This window comes from Pelophylax lessonae (genome assembly GCF_965119305.1).
Source record: "Pelophylax lessonae genome assembly, chromosome: 13".
Taxonomy (NCBI): domain Eukaryota; kingdom Metazoa; phylum Chordata; class Amphibia; order Anura; family Ranidae; genus Pelophylax; species Pelophylax lessonae.
The window spans coordinates 24,058,420-24,076,370 of record NC_138780.1 but is presented as its reverse complement, the minus strand read 5'-3'; the positions used below and the strand labels follow the sequence as shown (position 1 = coordinate 24,076,370).

The following is a 17,951-nucleotide window of genomic DNA, read 5'->3' as shown; positions in this document are numbered from 1 at the left end:
AGCACCCAATCAAATGCAATTTCTGTTAAAGAGTCAGTCCAACCAGCACTAGCTTGCTACTTATAGCTCTTGAGGACCAGCAGTGATGTTTCCTTGACCGTCTTGGAGGTGTGACCATCCCTACCTTGCCAATTGTATCTCCATTATATAAAATAAACTAAAAATCAATATTGTTTTATCAAACAAGTAGACCTGATAAACCAAGAGCGAATAAACCACCATCAGAGTTTATAAGGGATACAGGAAAGTCTAAAGGTGGTTTACCTGCCCTTCATATTCAACATGATAGGTGGACTTTAAGTAATTGATACCGGACAGTCTACATTAGCCAAACCTCCAGAGCAGTGGTAGGCACTCTAGTAAACTTGACACACACTGATCTGTACAAAACATACATACATCTTTGTTGTAGGAGGCAGGTCACGTATCCCCAAAATTCAACAACCTGAGATGCACCTACTCTTTTCAAAGTAACCAGACTGTGGATGGGATTGTATTGTTATACACTGAAAATGAGAAAGGCCCTTTGAGGCCGAAACGCGTAGGACTCTACGATCATCCAAAATTTCTGCTCTGAACCCCTCTGTTATCCAGAGAACCACAGAGCTGAACAGTCCACTGTAAAGTCACTTTATGTGTCACGATTATTCCATACTTTTATCACTTCACTTTATGGGCCTTTACCCATACACATCCACTATGTTAAGGGTCATCCCATTATTTGTATTTCTTGATATTTCTTTACAATAAATCCTTTTATTTTTACCTACCTTTGAATTACTCTTGCCCACAAAGTCCCCGCCATTTGGGTTTGAGGCACCCACATTCAAAAACACATACACTGAAAATGATGCAAGATCAACTATTAGGCAACAATTTCTCCCTAGTGTTGACCATCCTTTGAGAGTACAGCAGTAGCACATAGAAGTAAACTGCAGTTGGTTACAGGATGCAGGATAGCTTGTTCCGACAGAAGCATGGGCTTACCGAAGTTGTTGGTCCTGCTGGCTAGGTTAGGATAGGCAGATCCAGCTGGAGAGGACGTAGAACTCTGGGAGGACAATGGGCTAAAGTTGGCAGGTGCTGCCTGGAAGTTGCCCATACCAAATGGAGGAGACTGGGTCTTTCTTGTCTGTAGAGAGAAGAGCACATGGATATCTCAATAGTCTGTCTGCAACCCTCTCAGATAAATACCAACTGGGCCAAACAGAAAATATAGCATATGGCGTTGGAAGAAATGAGGCAATTCTGCTGAAAGTTGTTAAATAATCTAAAGTGATTGTCCTATTCATAAAAAGGACATAAACAATCTAAGTCTGCTACATCTCAATATTAAAATTAAACCTATAACCTGTAGATCAATATATACAGTATATATTACAAACAGGATACATTTAAATTAAACTACCAAGTCTCACCACTCAGTGTAGTAAAACTACAAACACTTTATAACCTGATGAAGTAAAGCCAGCAAAGATATGTGTTTAAAGTGAACGTTTGTGTAACTCAGAACAATTCTGAGTAGCAGTCATGGTCCCCCTCTCATAACTTCAGTTCTGCTGAATGCCTATTTAATATACCTGAGGAGTAGCAATAGCATGGGGGCACAAAATCTATTGTTCGAAGGACTCACACATCACCTACTATCCATTGATCCAATGTGGGAACCTCTCTATAGGTCACTGAGGCTCCTGCATTGGGGTCACTAGAATTCTGAATCTAAGGATTCCAGGAGAGCACCCCCATGGTTTTGAAAGCTCTGAAGAGAACCAAAGAGGCACCAAGCAGATCTGAGACTATTGCCTCGTTTCCACTGAGCGGTACGGTTCGGTACGCAATTTTTGCCATTTCCATTGTCAAAAGTTGTGAATGGTACCCTAATTCCGAACCGTACTGTACCACTTTTTTGGGACCCTTTCATTGGGGTACCAAGCACATTAGTACCGTACCAACAGGGTGGAGCTACACTGTTGAGCTGAGGTGCGGTGGAAACGTTAGCCTGATCAAGGTGTACCATGAGGCAGTGGAAACGAGGCATATGTCCAGGCAACTCTGGTTTAGTGGGGTTACATTATGTAATGTTCATTGAATATGTTCTACTATAGTTGGAGCTGCTGAAAACACTCACTTTGGCTTGTAGTTATGTCATAATAGAAAATGTTGTTGTGTCAATAAAAAGAAAGGCAATTGGTTAAAAGGTTAGCAGGATGGAGGCTGGCCAAGCTAGATTACGTGACTTCAGCACAGAAAAATTAGGTCATCAACCTGAACATCTGGATCAGAAAAATGAACAGACCTGCATGTCTAGAGACCAGTACCAAATGCGTTTGAGAGCAGTAATGGCTTTCTATGAAGGAACTGAAGGAGGGATGGCGCATAGCAGTGATGTGGGACTGATACATCTGAATGGAGCACAATCAGTACATGATAATGATTAAAAAGGCTTTCTATACCTGTGCTGTGAAGGACGGCCTTGCAGCTGAGCTCCAGTTGGTGCCGGTGACTTGTGTTGGGCTTGTGTGCCGAGATATCTGAGCCAGGATCTGGCCAGCAGCCACAGGCTGCTGGATTATGTTGGCTGGAGACACCATTGAACTATTCCTACAATGACAAGGAACATAATAAATATCTATATCACCCCCCCCCCCCCTGTACACTGCAGCATAAGCAACACCCAGATAACTTAAACCCAGGATGTAAGTGTGAATTATAAACACAGTTTTAATTACATGTTTACATTATTAAGTTATAGCACAGATAATTAAGAAGAACAGAAGAAGAACTAAAGAAGAACAGAAGAAGAAGAAGAACTAAAGAAGAACAGAAGAACTAAAGAAGAACAGAAAAAGAAGAACTAAAGAAGAACAGAAAAAGAAGAACTAAAGAAGAACAGAAAAAGAAGAAAAAGAACTAAAGAAGAACTAAAGAAGAACAGAAGAACTAAAGAAGAACAGAAGAACTAAAGAAGAACAGAAGAACTAAAGAAGAACAGAAGAAATAAAGAAGAACAGAAGAACTAAAGAAGAAGAACTAAAGAAGAACAGAAGAATTAAAGAAGAAGAAGAACTAAAGAAGAAGAAGAACTAAAGAAGAAGAAGAACTAAAGAAGAAGAAGAACTAAAGAAGAAGAACAACTAAAGAAGAAGAACAACTAAAGAACTAAAGAAGAAGAACTAAAGAAGAACAGAAGAACTAAAGAAGAACAACTAAAGAACTAAATAAGAACTAAAGAAGAACAGAAAAAGAAGAACTAAAGAAGAACAGAAGAAGAAGAACTAAAGAAGAACAGAAGAAGAAGAAGAACTAAAAGTAAAAGTGAGTCCAAAATCACAAACCAAATACTCACGATTTCCCCCTTGTGCTGATTTTTATTTATGTATTTTTAACCCAGGCTCTGTTGTACATCAAGGGAGGGGGATGGATCGGTGATCATATGACAACTGTTGGCTGTCACCGTGGTAACATGATCTGGATCCGGTCCCTCGGGCTATCGATTGTTAGTGGGGAATGTGACCTGTCTTTGACAGCTTGGTCTCTGTGCTGGGTGCACTCTCAGCAGAAACATTGGCTGCCCAGTGACGCATGTGTGTGGCGTGTGGGCGTCCAAGCCCACACTTTTCATTGCACTTCTGTATTATGTGGGCAACAGCAGATTAGGTAAAGCTACTCTTTAACCAGTTCTGGACCGGAAGGATTTCCCCCCTTAATGACCAGGCCATTTTTGCGATTCGGTTCTGCGTTATATTAACGGACAATTGCGCGGTCGTGCAAAGCTGTCCCTAAATAAAATTGAGGTCCTTTTTTTCCCCACAAATAGAGCTTTCTTTTGGTGATATTTGATCACCTGTGCAATTTTTATTTTTTGCGCTATAAACCAAAAAATAGCGACAATTCTGAAAAAACAAAACAAAAAAAAAAATATATATATTTTTCACATTTTGCTATATAACATTCCCCCAAAAAAAAAATTAAAAATCTAAATTTTTGATCCTTTTAGGCCAATTTGTATTTTGCTACAAAAAATTGCAATAAGCGTATTTTGATTGGTTTGCGCAAAAGTTATCACGTCTACAAACTAGGGGAAAGATTTATGTCATTTTTATTTATTTTTATTTTTTTTTACTAGTAATGGCGGCGATCTGTGATTTTTAGCGGGACTGCGACATTGCGGCGGACAGATCGGACCCCTAAATGACATTTCTGACACTTTTGGGGGGGACCAGTGACATTACTACAGTAATCAGTGCTAAAAATATGCACTGTTACTGTACTAATGACACTGGCAGGGAAGGGGTTAACCGAGGGTAGATCAAAGGGTTAAATGTATGCCTATGGGGAGTGTTTACTAACTGTGGGGGGCGGGGTTTGTGAAATGATCATAGAGACCGGTGTTCCTATATAGAAGGATCACAGGCGCTCTGTGATCATTTCAGAGAGAAAAACGGTCAGCTGTGTTTACAACAGTTGACCGTCCTTCTCTCTCAGTGGGGAGTGATCGCGGGTGTCAGGCGGCAATCGTGGCCGTCGGTCCCATGAATCGGCATCCCCGCTACCTATCTTCTCAACATGTACTGCTGTGATGTGTATTCACTATCATGCTTATTCATTTAGGTCATAATACATTGCATCCTGGGCATCGTACCTGAAGTTATCCACGGGACGGGGGGCTGGGGTGAAAGTGCTGGCTTGTGGGAAAAGCTGCTGGTTGCCAGGGACTCCGTTGGGGTTGAGTGCTTTGTTCTGGTCTGTTATGGGAAAGATAACAAGTCTTAAAAATTCAGACTAAGAAAACCAAGCATTTCAGTTCTGCATGAAAAACCTTATTTGGGCTAAATCACTCACTGAACTCTTAGGCTCCATTCACATAAATGCGAATTGGATGCGTTTTGAACCAAAACTGATGATTCGCATGACATGTGAACCCCTTTACCCTTTCTATGGAGCCGGTTCACATATATGTAGTGCAGCGGCAGTGCGAATTGGCTGCAAATTTGAAAAGAGCCCTGTGTGTTTTCTGAGGTTCAGATGTGAGTTCCATGCTCATTGCCTCTATGGGAACGCATCTGAATTGCACATCTGATCGGAAAAAAAAAAAAAACTGTGTCGACCCTCCCTCCAATCCATATCAGGCCCTTTAGGTGTTATACAGATTTTAGGGGAACCCTCACACCAAAATTAAAAAAATAATAATGCCCCCCCCCCCCCCCCCAAATCCATACCAGACCCTTATCAGAGTGTGCAGGAAACAGGGGTGGAGGGGAACAAGCGCCATATGTCCTCAACATGGGGGATGCTTTGGGCCCCCCCACCCAAAAGCAAGGGCCTCTTCCCCACAACCCTGACTGTTGGTTGTCATCGGGCAGATAGCTTATTGGAATATGGAAGGTCCCACCCCCTCATGTAAAGGAGTATGGGGTACATTGTACCCCTTACTCATTCACCACAAAAAGTGTAAAAATAAAAAACAGACGTTTTTTGACAATTCCTTCATTAAAAAAGCAAAAAAATAATCTCCCCAGGTGTAGATCCATTGTCAATCATGACGCCCACTGCCACCGCTAACCCAGGAAAAAAAATAAAAATCTGCTCGCGCCGAAGGCTTCAGCCATTTGCCTGCTCCACTGCCTGACAGTTCTTACATACCTAAGGGGCGGGGACACCCGACATCACTTGGTGGCACCGCCCCCTTGTGACATCACCGACCCAGCATGCACTGGCTGATGACTTAAGCTACATTCAGATGGCTGAATAACAGCAGATAGGTTAGATAGCTAAACTCCGCCTTTGCATGCCGCAACACTCCGATTGGTCAATTTGTATGTGACCATAGCGCATTATACCACTTTAGAAGTTTTTGCAAGGTTGCAATGGTCATTGCCTCAGTTTTTGTGTGAAGGTCCACTATGAGTTTTAACCAAGACATTTTGTAAAGAGAATGTCTGCCTTTAAAGTGGTAGTATACCGCTTTTTGTGACTTTTAACTACAGGTAGGCATATAATAAGGCTTACCTGTAAGTACAATTAATATCTCCTAAACCTGCACGGTTTAGGAGATATTTGCACTACATGCAGCCGCTGACGCGAGCGGCGCATGCACTCTGAAGGTCCGGCGGACTTTCAGCGTTCCTTGCCGGGAAGCGCCGGAAAATGAGAGGGAGTGACGTCATTGCGGCTCCAGCCACTCACAGCGCCGGAGCCGCCGAACCCGGAAGAGACGCCGAGAGATCATGTCAGCTCCCACAGCAGTGTCCAGGTGTCCGTGTCGGGGCTTCGTTCTAAGGTATTTCATAATGAGCTAGTAGGCGATGCATACTAGCTCATTATACCTTTGTCTTGCAGGGTTTTTTTTTTCTTTTTAGTATACTACCACTTTAACTAGTTTAACTTTTATGAATATATTACATGGGATGATGGTAAATTAAGCTCTTACATGAAGTTTATATAGTACGGTAATATTGTTTCAATAATTATTAATAAAGAACATATATAGCCACACTGATCTGTGACCCACCTGTGTTGATACCACTGTAGATTTCTGCAAACCTGGGATCTCTCTCCTGACCATAGAGGGAATCTGATTTTTCCAGGGCTTTGCTGTGGTCAGGAACTGCTGACGCCACTGGCTGAACTGGAACCTATTTGCAAAAAAAGACAGAATGAAACAGGAGGTTCCAGGTAACCGGAAACTAATGGGCCATACACACTATAAGATTTTCTGAAGACTTTTTCCTATAGACTTACCAAAACCATATAATATGAGGTCAAACCTAAACTTTCAATTTGTATGCAATCTGGCAGGCCCTTGCACTACATAGAAAAGGTAAATATGAAGGAAATCTAACCACAAAAGTTGGATAGCGTGTATCCAGCTTAAGTCACAGACATAATTACATACCGCCTGTACCTGTGGTGGAAGTATTAACTACATGCCGCTCGGTCACAGCAGATTTACCGTGACCGAGCAGCAGCTGCAGGCTCAGCAATGTAAATAAACATTGCCGGCTTGCTTCTGGGTTTGGGGCACGCATGCGCGCGTCCCCTGCTGTCCCACGCGGTGGTTAGACATAGTGAAATTTTTTCAGCAGGTGTCAGCTAATTATTTATGGCCTGCTGGGCGGCTCGGCTGCGCAAAATCACGTAGATCTACTTGATTTTGTGCACAAGATCTCTCTGATTAGACACAGCGGGAGGCGGGCCGCAGGAGGAGCGGCGGCGATTGTCGCCGGCCTCTCGCAATCTTCAGAGAAACTGACAGAAGACCTGTCTGCTTATGTAAACAAAGCAGGCGAGTCTTCTGTCACACAGGCAGGGAGAGATCAGGATTGCGATTGCCGCCGGCCTCTCGCAATCGTCAGAGAAACCGACAGAAGACCCCCCTGCTTATGTAAACAAAGCAGGCGAGTCTTCTGTCACACAGGCAGGAAGAGATCAGGAGTTTCAGCTAAGCTGAAACCCTGATCTCTATGTGCCGGTCACAGAACCCCCTCCCCCCCCCCCCCCCCCACGCAGTCAGTAATCACATTTAGGCATACATTAACCCATTTGATCACCCCCAGTGTTAACCACTTCCCTGCCAGTGTCATTTTTACAGTAACAGTGCATATTATTTAGCACTGATTACTGTTTTAGTGTCACGGGTCCCCAAAAAGTGTAAAAAATGTCAGTTAGGGGTCCGATCTGTCCGCCGCAATGTCGCAGTCCCGCTAAAAAACGCTGATCGCCTCCATTACTAGTAAAAACTAAAAAAATAAATAAAAATTCCAAAAATCGATCCCGTAGTTTGTAAATGCTATAACTTTTGTGCAAACCAATTAAAATACACTTTTTGGGATTTTCTTTACCAAAGATATGTAGCAGAATACAAATTAGCCTAAACTGATTAAAAAAATTAAATTTTTAAAAAGATTTTTTTATTGGGAATGTTTTATAGCAGATTAAAAAATATGGCGTTTTTTTTCCCGAAATTGACGCTCTTTTTTTGTTTATAGCGCAAAATCTAAAAACCGCAGAGGTGATCAAATACCACCAAAAGAAAGCTCTATTTGTGGGGGGAAAAAAAGGACATCAATTTTATTTGGGTACAGCGTCACATGACCTCGCAATTTTTCGCTAAATTAACGCAGTGCCGAATCTCAAAATATGGCCTGGTCATTAAGGGGGTAAAACCTTCCGGTCCAGAAGTGGTTATGGTATGTATTCTTCCCTGTCAGACAGTAAAGATTAAATCCCATTAATGTAAACATAATAAAATATATACACCATATCCTAACAAACCAGGACCACTAAATTTGATCCAGACTGGAAACAGACCGCTCCAGGTGAGGTAGTTTCAGGTGCTGGTCGGATCCGTAATCCAAATAACATATGATCAAAAAGAGATGACCGCACTCCGATATAAAATCAAACAGGAGTGTATTTATTCCACATCAAAAAATAGGCATAACTTCAACACTTCAAACTGTGAGTACAAGGACAAAAAGAGGTAGACGCGTTTCACGACTGGAAATGTCGCTTACTCATTACCAATCACTTGGTAATGAGTAAGCGACATTTCCAGTCGTGAAACGCGTCTACCTCTTTTTGTCCTTGTACTCACAGTTTGAAGTGTTGAAGTTATGCCTATTTTTTGATGTGGAATAAATAAACTCCTGTTTGATTTTATATCGGAGTGCGGTCATCTCTTTTCGATCATATAAACCAGGACCACTAGACATTACCATTAGGCTATCAGTGGGATTGATATGAAGAATGGCTCACCTGTGTGTGGTTGTATGTGCCCATATTATCCCTGCTGCTTACAACATCCAGTTCTGCTTGCGGCGGAGGCTGTTGTCTGCGCAAAGAACAATTATTACATAATAAATATTTGAATATTAGTGTGAAATCAATATCTGAAGCTCATACAACATGAATAACATTAAATTACATTAGAAAGCCATGTGCATCATCCAATAGGAAGGGGCCAATTGAAAAGCTCTATATTTTTATAACACTGGTCAATGAGGGAAGAAGAAAAGTGAAAAGAAAACTTGTATGAGGTTGTTTTCCTGTTTTAAATGACAGGCTCTGTAGATATTGAACGAACGAACGGAATGCACAGAAGGATGAAACTGAGGAAAAGACAATAATGGGGGATAAGAGTGGGTGGGGGTGTGAAAGAATACAATTGGTGGAATTCAATACCTGTGTAGTTGTGGAACTACACATCCCATGAGGCATTGTAAACTCTGACATTCACAGACATGACTAGGCATGATGGGAATTGCAGTTCCTAAACAACTGGAGGGCCATAGTTTGAAGACCCCTGCTGTGACATCATCCCCAGCTAACTCTCCTCCATCTGGCAGTAGGTGGAGATTCCTCAGGACTGAAAGGTGCTCATGTAATGGCGTGTGACTACCACTACCACTCAGCTGTGCTGTGATATAACCCCTAGAGGGGCTTATGCAAGGCAGGCTGGGCTCAGAGAAAATAGGCAAAATAACAATGTCACAAACTGCCCAGAAAAGGACCTCTGATGTTGGACTTAGGAGGAAGTCGGGAAAAAGCGCGAGCACTGGCAATATTTTTTAATATATACGGGGACCCGGGATTAAATGAAAAGAAAAAAAAAATAACAGGAGTTCTACTTTAAGCGGAGTTCCGGCCTCAAAACATTTTTTTTCTGATAAAAATACCCCCGGGACAGTCAGGGCTAGTGCATTTCACCAACAATAGCCTCTGAACTGTCCGCGGGCTCACTTACCTTTTAGAAGAAATACTTACCCTGAAAATGTCTTGTCCAGCGCTGCCATCTCAGGTGTGGGCAACTGAAGCCAGAGCGCCCTCTTCAGTGACGTCTGAGTCCTAGAATGCCCTGCACCGGCCCCGCTCGTCACTTTCGGTGAAGGCGCGTCATCCCTGCACAGCTTCTGGGCATGCCCAGAAGCTGTTTAGCAGGGAACGATGCACCTGCACCGGAAGTGACGAGCGGGGCCGGTGCAGGCGCATTGACTTCTGGGAGCGATTATGTTTCAGCTCCCAGGAGTCAATGCAAGCAGGAAGAGACGGCGCGGGCCGCAGTCACAGAGGGAGGAAGTGCAAGGAAGGGAAGTATATTTTCTTCAAAAACAAGGTAAGTAAAGAAAAAAAAAATTGTGATTATCCAATTCTTTTTCAGGTTACTTAGAGCAAGCGGATGTCAAATTTTCGTTTTGAGGCTGGAACTCCACTTTAATTAATTTCTGGTAGTGACTAATCATTTCTATGACAGATGTATTTAACTTCTTGAGATGTACACATTTCTCCTATCCATGCAACAGCTTCACAAGCAACTTGAGAGCTTCAAGATCTGGACAATGTAATAACAGAGTTCCCTATTTCTGCAGACAGTGAGTTACTGATGAAGCTGAACACATTGGGGTTGATTTGCTAAAGCTGGAATGTGCAAAATCTGGTGCAGCTGTGCATGGTAGCCAATTAGCTGCTATCTTGAACAGCTTGTTCAATTAGGGCTCTTTCACACACGGAGGCGGACTCCGTTTTTCTCAGCGGGGGATCGATCCGCCGATCCCCCGCTGAGCAGGAGGATGACAGCTGTGTCTCCACGCTGTGTGCAGAGACGGAGCTGTCAGGTCCCCATGCATCTCTATGGGGGAATCGGATGGGAACGGACCGTCGGTCCGTTCTCATCCGATCCGCTGGACGGATAAAAATAGGGTTTCCATCCGTCCAGATTTGACGGATCGGATGTCAGCGGACATGTCTCCGCTGACATCCGATGCCCCATAGAGATGCATGGGGGTGACCGTTCAGATCCGTCTGTGTGAAAGGGGCCTTAAAGCGGAGTTCCGGCCTCAAATACCGGCCTTACAAGGTGTACAGTACTGGATTTTAGTCAAAATCTTACTTTTAAAAACGCTGTCTGGGAGCGGCCATCTTGGATGTGGGCACCTGAAGCCGCAGTGTAATCTGCTGTGTCCTTCTTCCTGATTCCAGGGAGTGTTCTGGGAGTTCTTCCTGATTCCAGCCTCCTGGGAGTGTTGACAAACAGCTCCCAGGATGCAATGCAAAGGCAGAAGTGATGTCGGTGACCGTGGCCACAGAGGGGAGAGAAGGAGGAAGTACAATCAAAAATGCCCTGAAAATAAGGTAAGGGACCCCCCGAAAAAAATTGAAAATGCCCAATTGTTGATCAGCATAGCGAGCACTCCAGGAATCACTAAAGTTGCAAAATAGGCTGGAACTCCACTTTAAGCTTTGACAAAAAAAAAAACAAACAACCTGGAAGCTGATTGGTTCCTTAGTAGAGCTGCACCAGATTTTGCACTCTCCAGTTTTAGTAAATCAACCTCCATGTGTTTGGTATGTCAGGGCACCAGCAGACAGTAAGTGAAGAGTGCCAGAATGACAGAGAAGAATGTAAACTACATTCCAGGCTAATGCAGATAACACAAACACAGCACTGCTAAAACTTATAGCAAGGTGGTAGCAAAAAGGCAATGCTTGTGTTAAAGTTAGTTTTAATTAACTGACCTGTTAATGAACTTAACTGCGCTGCTGAAATGATTATGTACACCAAAATTATTTTTATAGACTTGTAATTTTAGTGGCTGCATGAGACTCTCACTCCCCCATTATGACATTATAACACTTCTAACCTGGTGCCAAGCTGCCCTGAGCCCATTTCCAGAGGGTGGGAGATATTCTGACTTAGTGGAGGCCTTGGCATAGTACTCGAGAGAGCAGATCGTGCATCCTGACTGGTATTCCTAGGAAAAAAGAACAAAGACAGGTAAGGAATTTTTAGCATCTGAGATATCTGCCCATCATAAAAGGATGCAATTGTAAGGTATTGTATAAAATGTGAAACATTTTTTTACTGACCATGCTATAGCTAGGCTGCAGTGTAGTGTATGGGCATAGTACAGAACAGAGAACAGTCACTTGTAACACACAAGTGTCATAATATCACCCCTGTAATCTGAGTAACGTAGCAGGCTGGCTGTGCAGGAGGAGGTTGTAAACCGTTGGGTGTCACCCAGACTGGAGTGAGCAGCAGACCATTTAGTAAGCAGCTGTAGTGGAGAGGAAGAAGCATTGATGGAGGATATATGATGTGGAGATGCAGAGAGGATGCCCTGCGCTGAAAAGTGTAAGCTGGGTATACACGTCGAGTTTCTTTGCTCATTCAACCAGCAGGCTGAACGAAAAACTCAGATTCCTGCATACACACAAGCAATACTGCCCCCTGCAGGAGTATAACCCTATTGATATGCATCAGGAACTGCATCTGTCAATGAACGATAAGAGAAAAATAAATAATAAAAAAAAATGTAAAGTACCCCCCTGTCCCTGCATGCTCTCAATGCATATGTACGTCGTGCCCACATATGTAAATTGCGTTCATACCACACATTGAGGTACCGTCGCGAACATTTGAGCGAGAGTAATAATTCTAGCCCAAGACCTAGAAACTCTAAACAGGTAACCTGTAAAAATCTCTTCGTTCCCCCTCTGCAAAACCTTTACAAAGTGACAGGTACTCTTCCCATTTGTCCATAAAACGATGCAGTATAGTATTAAGATTCTAATAGTAAATCTACGTACTTCACGTTGGTGTTTGTGCAGATGATATATTCTATTTCATCAGAGTACGGGTTCTGAAAGGTGAAGGAGCTGGTTCTCATCAGCAGCCAATCACGGTTTTTGGACCGGAACCGAAACATAACAGAAAGCACCTGGCCTTTTAACTTCACCACCTTGAAAGAGAAAGAATTAGGAGCTTAGCACATCTTAAAAAACATAACCAAACAAGTAAAAAAAAATAATTTACAAACTACAAATTTTTCCCAGCACATCTGGCACAGCAACGGTGACAGTTGACTGATTTTAATTTGAAGTGATATTAAAGCCTTAATTTTTTTTTTTTTTTTTAGCAATTTCTATTGCTGGAATAAAGACTTACAAAATACTCCGATCAGCCATAACTTTATGACCTCCCAACTAATAAGAGTAGATCCCCCTTTTGTTGCCAACTTCAGTGGACCTCTGAAGGTATGCTGTAGTATCTGGCACCAAGCCGCAAGTAGCAGAGCCTGAAAGTCCTGCAGGTTCTGAGGTGGAGCCTCTATGGATCAGACTTGTTTTTCCAGCACATCCCACAGATAATCAATTGGGTTTATATCTGCGGGGGGGGGGGGGGGGGGGTGGCTTGTGTAGAAAGACACACTGAGAGCTCTCTCTGTTGCTGATCCTGTATTATATATGTGTATATACAGTGGGTACGGAAAGTATTCAGACCCCCTTAAATTTTTCGCTCTTTGTTATATTGCAGCCATTTGCTAAAATCATTTAAGTTCATTCTTCTTCCTCATGAATGTACACATAGCACCCCATACTGACAGAAAAACACAGAATTGTTGACATTGTTGCAGATTTATTAAAAAAGAAAAACTGAAATATCACATGGTCCTAAGTATTCAGACCCTTTGCTGTGACACTCATATATTTAACTCAGGTGCTTTCCATTTCTTCTGATCATCCTTAAGATGGTTCTACACCTTCATTTGAGTCCAGCTGTGTTTGATTATACTGATTGGACTTGATTAGGAAAGCCACACACCTGTCTATATAAGACCTTCCAGATCACAATGCATGTCAGAGCAAATGAGAATCATGAGGTCAAAGGAACTGCCTGAAGAGCTCAGAGACAGAATTGTGGCAAGGCACAGATTTGGCCAAGGTTACAAAAAGATTTCTGCTGCACTTAAGGTTCCTAAGAGCACAGTGGCCTCCATAATCCTCAAATGGAAGACGTTTGGGATGACCAGAACCCTTCCTAGAGCTGGCCGTCCAGCCAAACTGAGCTATCGGGGGAGAAGAGCCTTGGTGAGAGAGGTAAAGAAGAACCCAAAGATCACTGTGGCTGAGCTCCAGAGATGCAGTCAGGAGATGGGAGAAAGTTGTAGAAAGTCAACCATCACTGCAGCCCTCCACCAGTCGGGACTTTATGGCAGAGTGGCCCGACGGAAGCCTCTCCTCAGTGTAAGACACATGAAAGCCCGCATGGAGTTTGCTAAAAAACACCTGAAGGACTCCAAGATGGTGAGAAATAAGATTCTCTGGTCTGATGAGACCAAAATAGAACTTTTTGGCCTTAATTCTAAGCGGTATGTGTGGAGAAAACCAGGCACTGCTCATCACCTGTCCAATACAGTCCCAACAGTGAAGCATGGTGGTGTGGGGGGTGTTTTTCAGCTGCAGGGACAGGACGACTGGTTGCAATCGAGGGAAAGATGAATGCATTCAAGTACAGGGATATCCTGGACAAAAACCTTCTCCAGAGTGCTCTGGACCTCAGACTGGGACGAAGGTTTACCTTCCAACAAGACAATGACCCTAAGCACACAGCTAAAATAACGAAGGAGTGGCTTCACAACAACTCCGTGACTGTTCTTGAATGGCCCAGCCAGAGCCCTGACTTAAACCCAATTGAGCATCTCTGGAGAGACCTAAAAATGGCTGTCCACCAACGTTTACCATCCAACCTGACAGAACTGGAAAGGATCTGCAAGGAGGAATGGCAGAGGATCCCCAAATCCAGGTGTGAAAGACTTGTTGCATCTTTCCCAAAAAGACTCCTGGCTGTATTAGATCAAAAGGGGGCTTCTACTAAATACTGAGCAAAGGGTCTGAATACTTAGGACCATGTGATATTTCAGTTTTTCTTTTTTAATAAATCTGCAACAATGTCAACAATTCTGTGTTTTTCTGTCAGTATGGGGTGCTATGTGTACATTCATGAGGAAGAAGAATGAACCTAAATGATTTTAGCAAATGGCTGCAATATAACAAAGAGTGAAAAATTTAAGGGGGTCTGAATACTTTCCGTACCCACTGTATATATATATATATATATATATATATATATATATATATATATATATATATATATATATATATATATATATATTATCCTACAATCTGCCGGTATTGCTGCTGTTCACCAACTTACCTCCCGACCTTCTTGAGGGTGTTACTTACCTGCCAGCCCGAACTCCACCAACGGTGCGATGTCCAGGAGAGGAAAGGAGACTCCGGGACCCGAGGACCATGCGGGCCAGCCATCCCGCTCGGCCAGAGAGGCAGCCCTGAAGCGGTTTGACAAATCAATCGGCAAGGATACCCCAACTAAACCCCACTCCGTCCTTGAAGGGACTAGTGCTTTGCGGTCAGTGTTGACCGAGGCAGAGGAGGCCTGGCCTGTTGACGCTGCTGCTTCTCCCATGTGGGACACAGTGAGTAATGCCTCCATTCCCATCCCAGACTCAGTGCGGGGAGATCTTGATGAGAGTGCTCCTGAACCTACTCTGCGGGACATTTTTTACTGCAGTTACAACATGCAATAAGGCCATTCATGTCCTTACTTCTGAAATTAAAGGGGTGAAAATGAAGGTGAATTTGGATTTATATCTGCAGATTTTGGAACCAAGTCAACACCTCAAACTCGTATTCTTCAAACCATTCTTGAACCATTATTGAAGTGTGGCAGAGCACATAATCCTGCTGAAAGAGGCCACTGCCATCAGGTAATACGGTTTCCATAAAGGGGTGTACTTGGTCATCTACAGCGTTTAGGTAGGTAGTATGTGTCAAAATAACATCCACATGAATGACAGGATCAAGGGTTCCAAGCAGAACATTGCCCAAAGCATCACACTGCCCTCAGCTGGTTTGCCTTCTTCCCATAATGCATCCTGGTGTAATCTCTTCCCCAGGTAAATGACGCTCATGGCCATCTACATGATGTCAAAGAAAACATGATTCATCAGACCAGCCCACCTTCTTCCATTGCTCCATGGTCCAGTTCGAATTCTCCCATGCCCACTGTAGACGCTTTTGGCTGTGGACAACTGCAGCCCCATACCACAAACCGTGATGTCTATTATTTCTGCATTCCACATTAACCTAATGGACAACATGTTTACCTACTGTCTAATATACCCCACCGAATAATGAATTAATCAATGTTATTCACTTAACCTGTCATTGGTTATAAAGTTATGGCTGATTGGTGAATGCTGCTTTATGAAATAATGAAGTTGTTCTTTCCTCCCGATTCCTCGTCTTCAGTCCTAGCCCTGATTTCATTGCAGAATCCTTTGGAGCCACTCTTGGTTGCACTCTCCCGGACTAGAGCCAAATTCCCTTTTCTCCCACATAACAAAGCTGGTGCTTGGAAACGGTCAGCTAAAGCTCCAGTGTCATCACACTGGGGTGTGGAGAGAGTCCTCCACCCTGTAAGCTATGGCTTGGATTGACTCAAAGCTCACACAGGGATTTATATAATAACTGCAAAAAACACAAAGGAGGGCGCAACCATCTTGTGAATTACCATTGATGTTTATTCAATTCAAAAAGACAAATGGATACTCGCATGCCAATAAAGAACATCAAGCAAAACTGATCTGCTCCAGCTTGGCGCAATGTGACTCATTCTAGGAACAAATGGCCGGATGTTTGACGCGTTTCAGGGGTCATGCCCCTTTCCTCAGAGTTAAACCAACCTCACAGTGAAAGATCTTTTAAATGGTGTCAGCCATTTGTTCCTAGGACGAGTCACATTGCGTCCAAGGTGGAGCAAATCAGATCAGACTTCGCTCAACGTTTCTTATTGGGATGGGAGTATCCATTCATCTTTGTGGATTTAATAAACTTATCAATGGCGATGCACGAGGTGGTTGCCCCCTCCTGTGTGTTTTCTGTAGTTTGTTTGGAAGACTTCCTGGTCTGTGGAGGGCAGCACCCTTGATTAGCATTGTAAAAGGAAGCGAGATTGAAGATTCCCCTTCGGGTTAGTGTAGTGATCGACCGATATAGTTTTTTTTATTGCCGATACCAATATTTTGGTCATCGCATATCGGTATCAGCTGATATTTTCGTACATTAAAAAATGTTTTTTTTTATTTTGACAGGTACTGTTGTGGAGGGATCTGGGGGTCAAACCCCAAACCCCTCCTCTGCACTTAAAAGCATTCAAAATGCCAAGTTTGGCTGTTTTGAATGCTGTCATTTTTTTAAATCTGGCGCTGAGTACCCAGAAGTGATGTCATGACATCACTTCCGGGTTTTTACATGGAGACTTGATCAGAGCCGAATGCGGCTTTGATCGGGTCTTCGGCGGCCGTGCAGGCTGGTTGCCCGGGTGGGACGGGAGACCCGGGCGAGCCACGGAAGGCGGTGGGAGGAGGGGGGGGGGGGGGGCGTCCCCTCCCGCTCCTTGTAATGACAGCCGAGCAGCTTCTCAGCCGCATCGGTTGTCATTACAAGACAGCCGACCGTACCGTACCGGTACCGGGGTGATGACTCTAGCTGCAGGCATCACTCCGGTACAAGCACTTTCCAAAATATCGGCAATATCGGTAACTGCCGATTCCGATATATCGGGGAAAATGCATATCGACTTTGCTGATAATTGGTGGATCCCTAGTTTAGTGCTGAAGTGTTTTTGGTGAACATTTATCTAATAACCCTTCATGTAAAGGGAGCAGCATGGGGGTGAAGAGAAAGTATCAGATGCCATAGTAGCTGGCTCTAAAGGGAACCCGTTGTTTAGCCCTGAAAGGAGGACTTCACTAAAAGGAAATGTGACTTTACCCATTTAGGGATCAATGATAGTGTCTTTGTTAAGCAGCCCCCCCGACCCACTGTTACTCACTGCTCTAGCACACCCCTGCCGCTCCTTCCTCTGACACAGTCAGCACAAAATGTGTGTGATTTCCCGGTATATGGGAATATGTGAAAACCTGATATGGTGCATAGAAGAGCTAGCGGCCATATGATGGGGGGAGTGATGCCACTGCTGCCTCCGATCATGTATTCTACACATAGGTTGCGCTTCCTATAAACTTCTAAAGGTTTAAATTTCTGTTTTGACGGGAGGATTTAATTAACTTAGACCACCCTATCCC

General features: G+C 43.5%; 1 protein-coding gene across 2 annotated transcripts in view; it reads right to left on the bottom strand.

Annotated features, from left to right (window-relative positions):
- The window catches only part of ARNT (aryl hydrocarbon receptor nuclear translocator), a 117,820-nt gene that overhangs the window by 2,309 nt on the left and 97,560 nt on the right, over positions 1 to 17,951 (bottom strand). For both annotated transcript variants that reach the window (XM_082275507.1, XM_082275508.1), the window contains 7 exons: positions 12,589 to 12,740; positions 11,640 to 11,750; positions 8,758 to 8,833; positions 6,512 to 6,635; positions 4,643 to 4,745; positions 2,454 to 2,601; positions 988 to 1,132 (listed from right to left, as the gene is read on the bottom strand). In XM_082275507.1, coding sequence (XP_082131633.1) covers positions 988 to 1,132; positions 2,454 to 2,601; positions 4,643 to 4,745; positions 6,512 to 6,635; positions 8,758 to 8,833; positions 11,640 to 11,750; positions 12,589 to 12,740 — 859 coding nt within the window. The remainder of the gene's footprint in view (positions 1 to 987; positions 1,133 to 2,453; positions 2,602 to 4,642; positions 4,746 to 6,511; positions 6,636 to 8,757; positions 8,834 to 11,639; positions 11,751 to 12,588; positions 12,741 to 17,951) is intronic.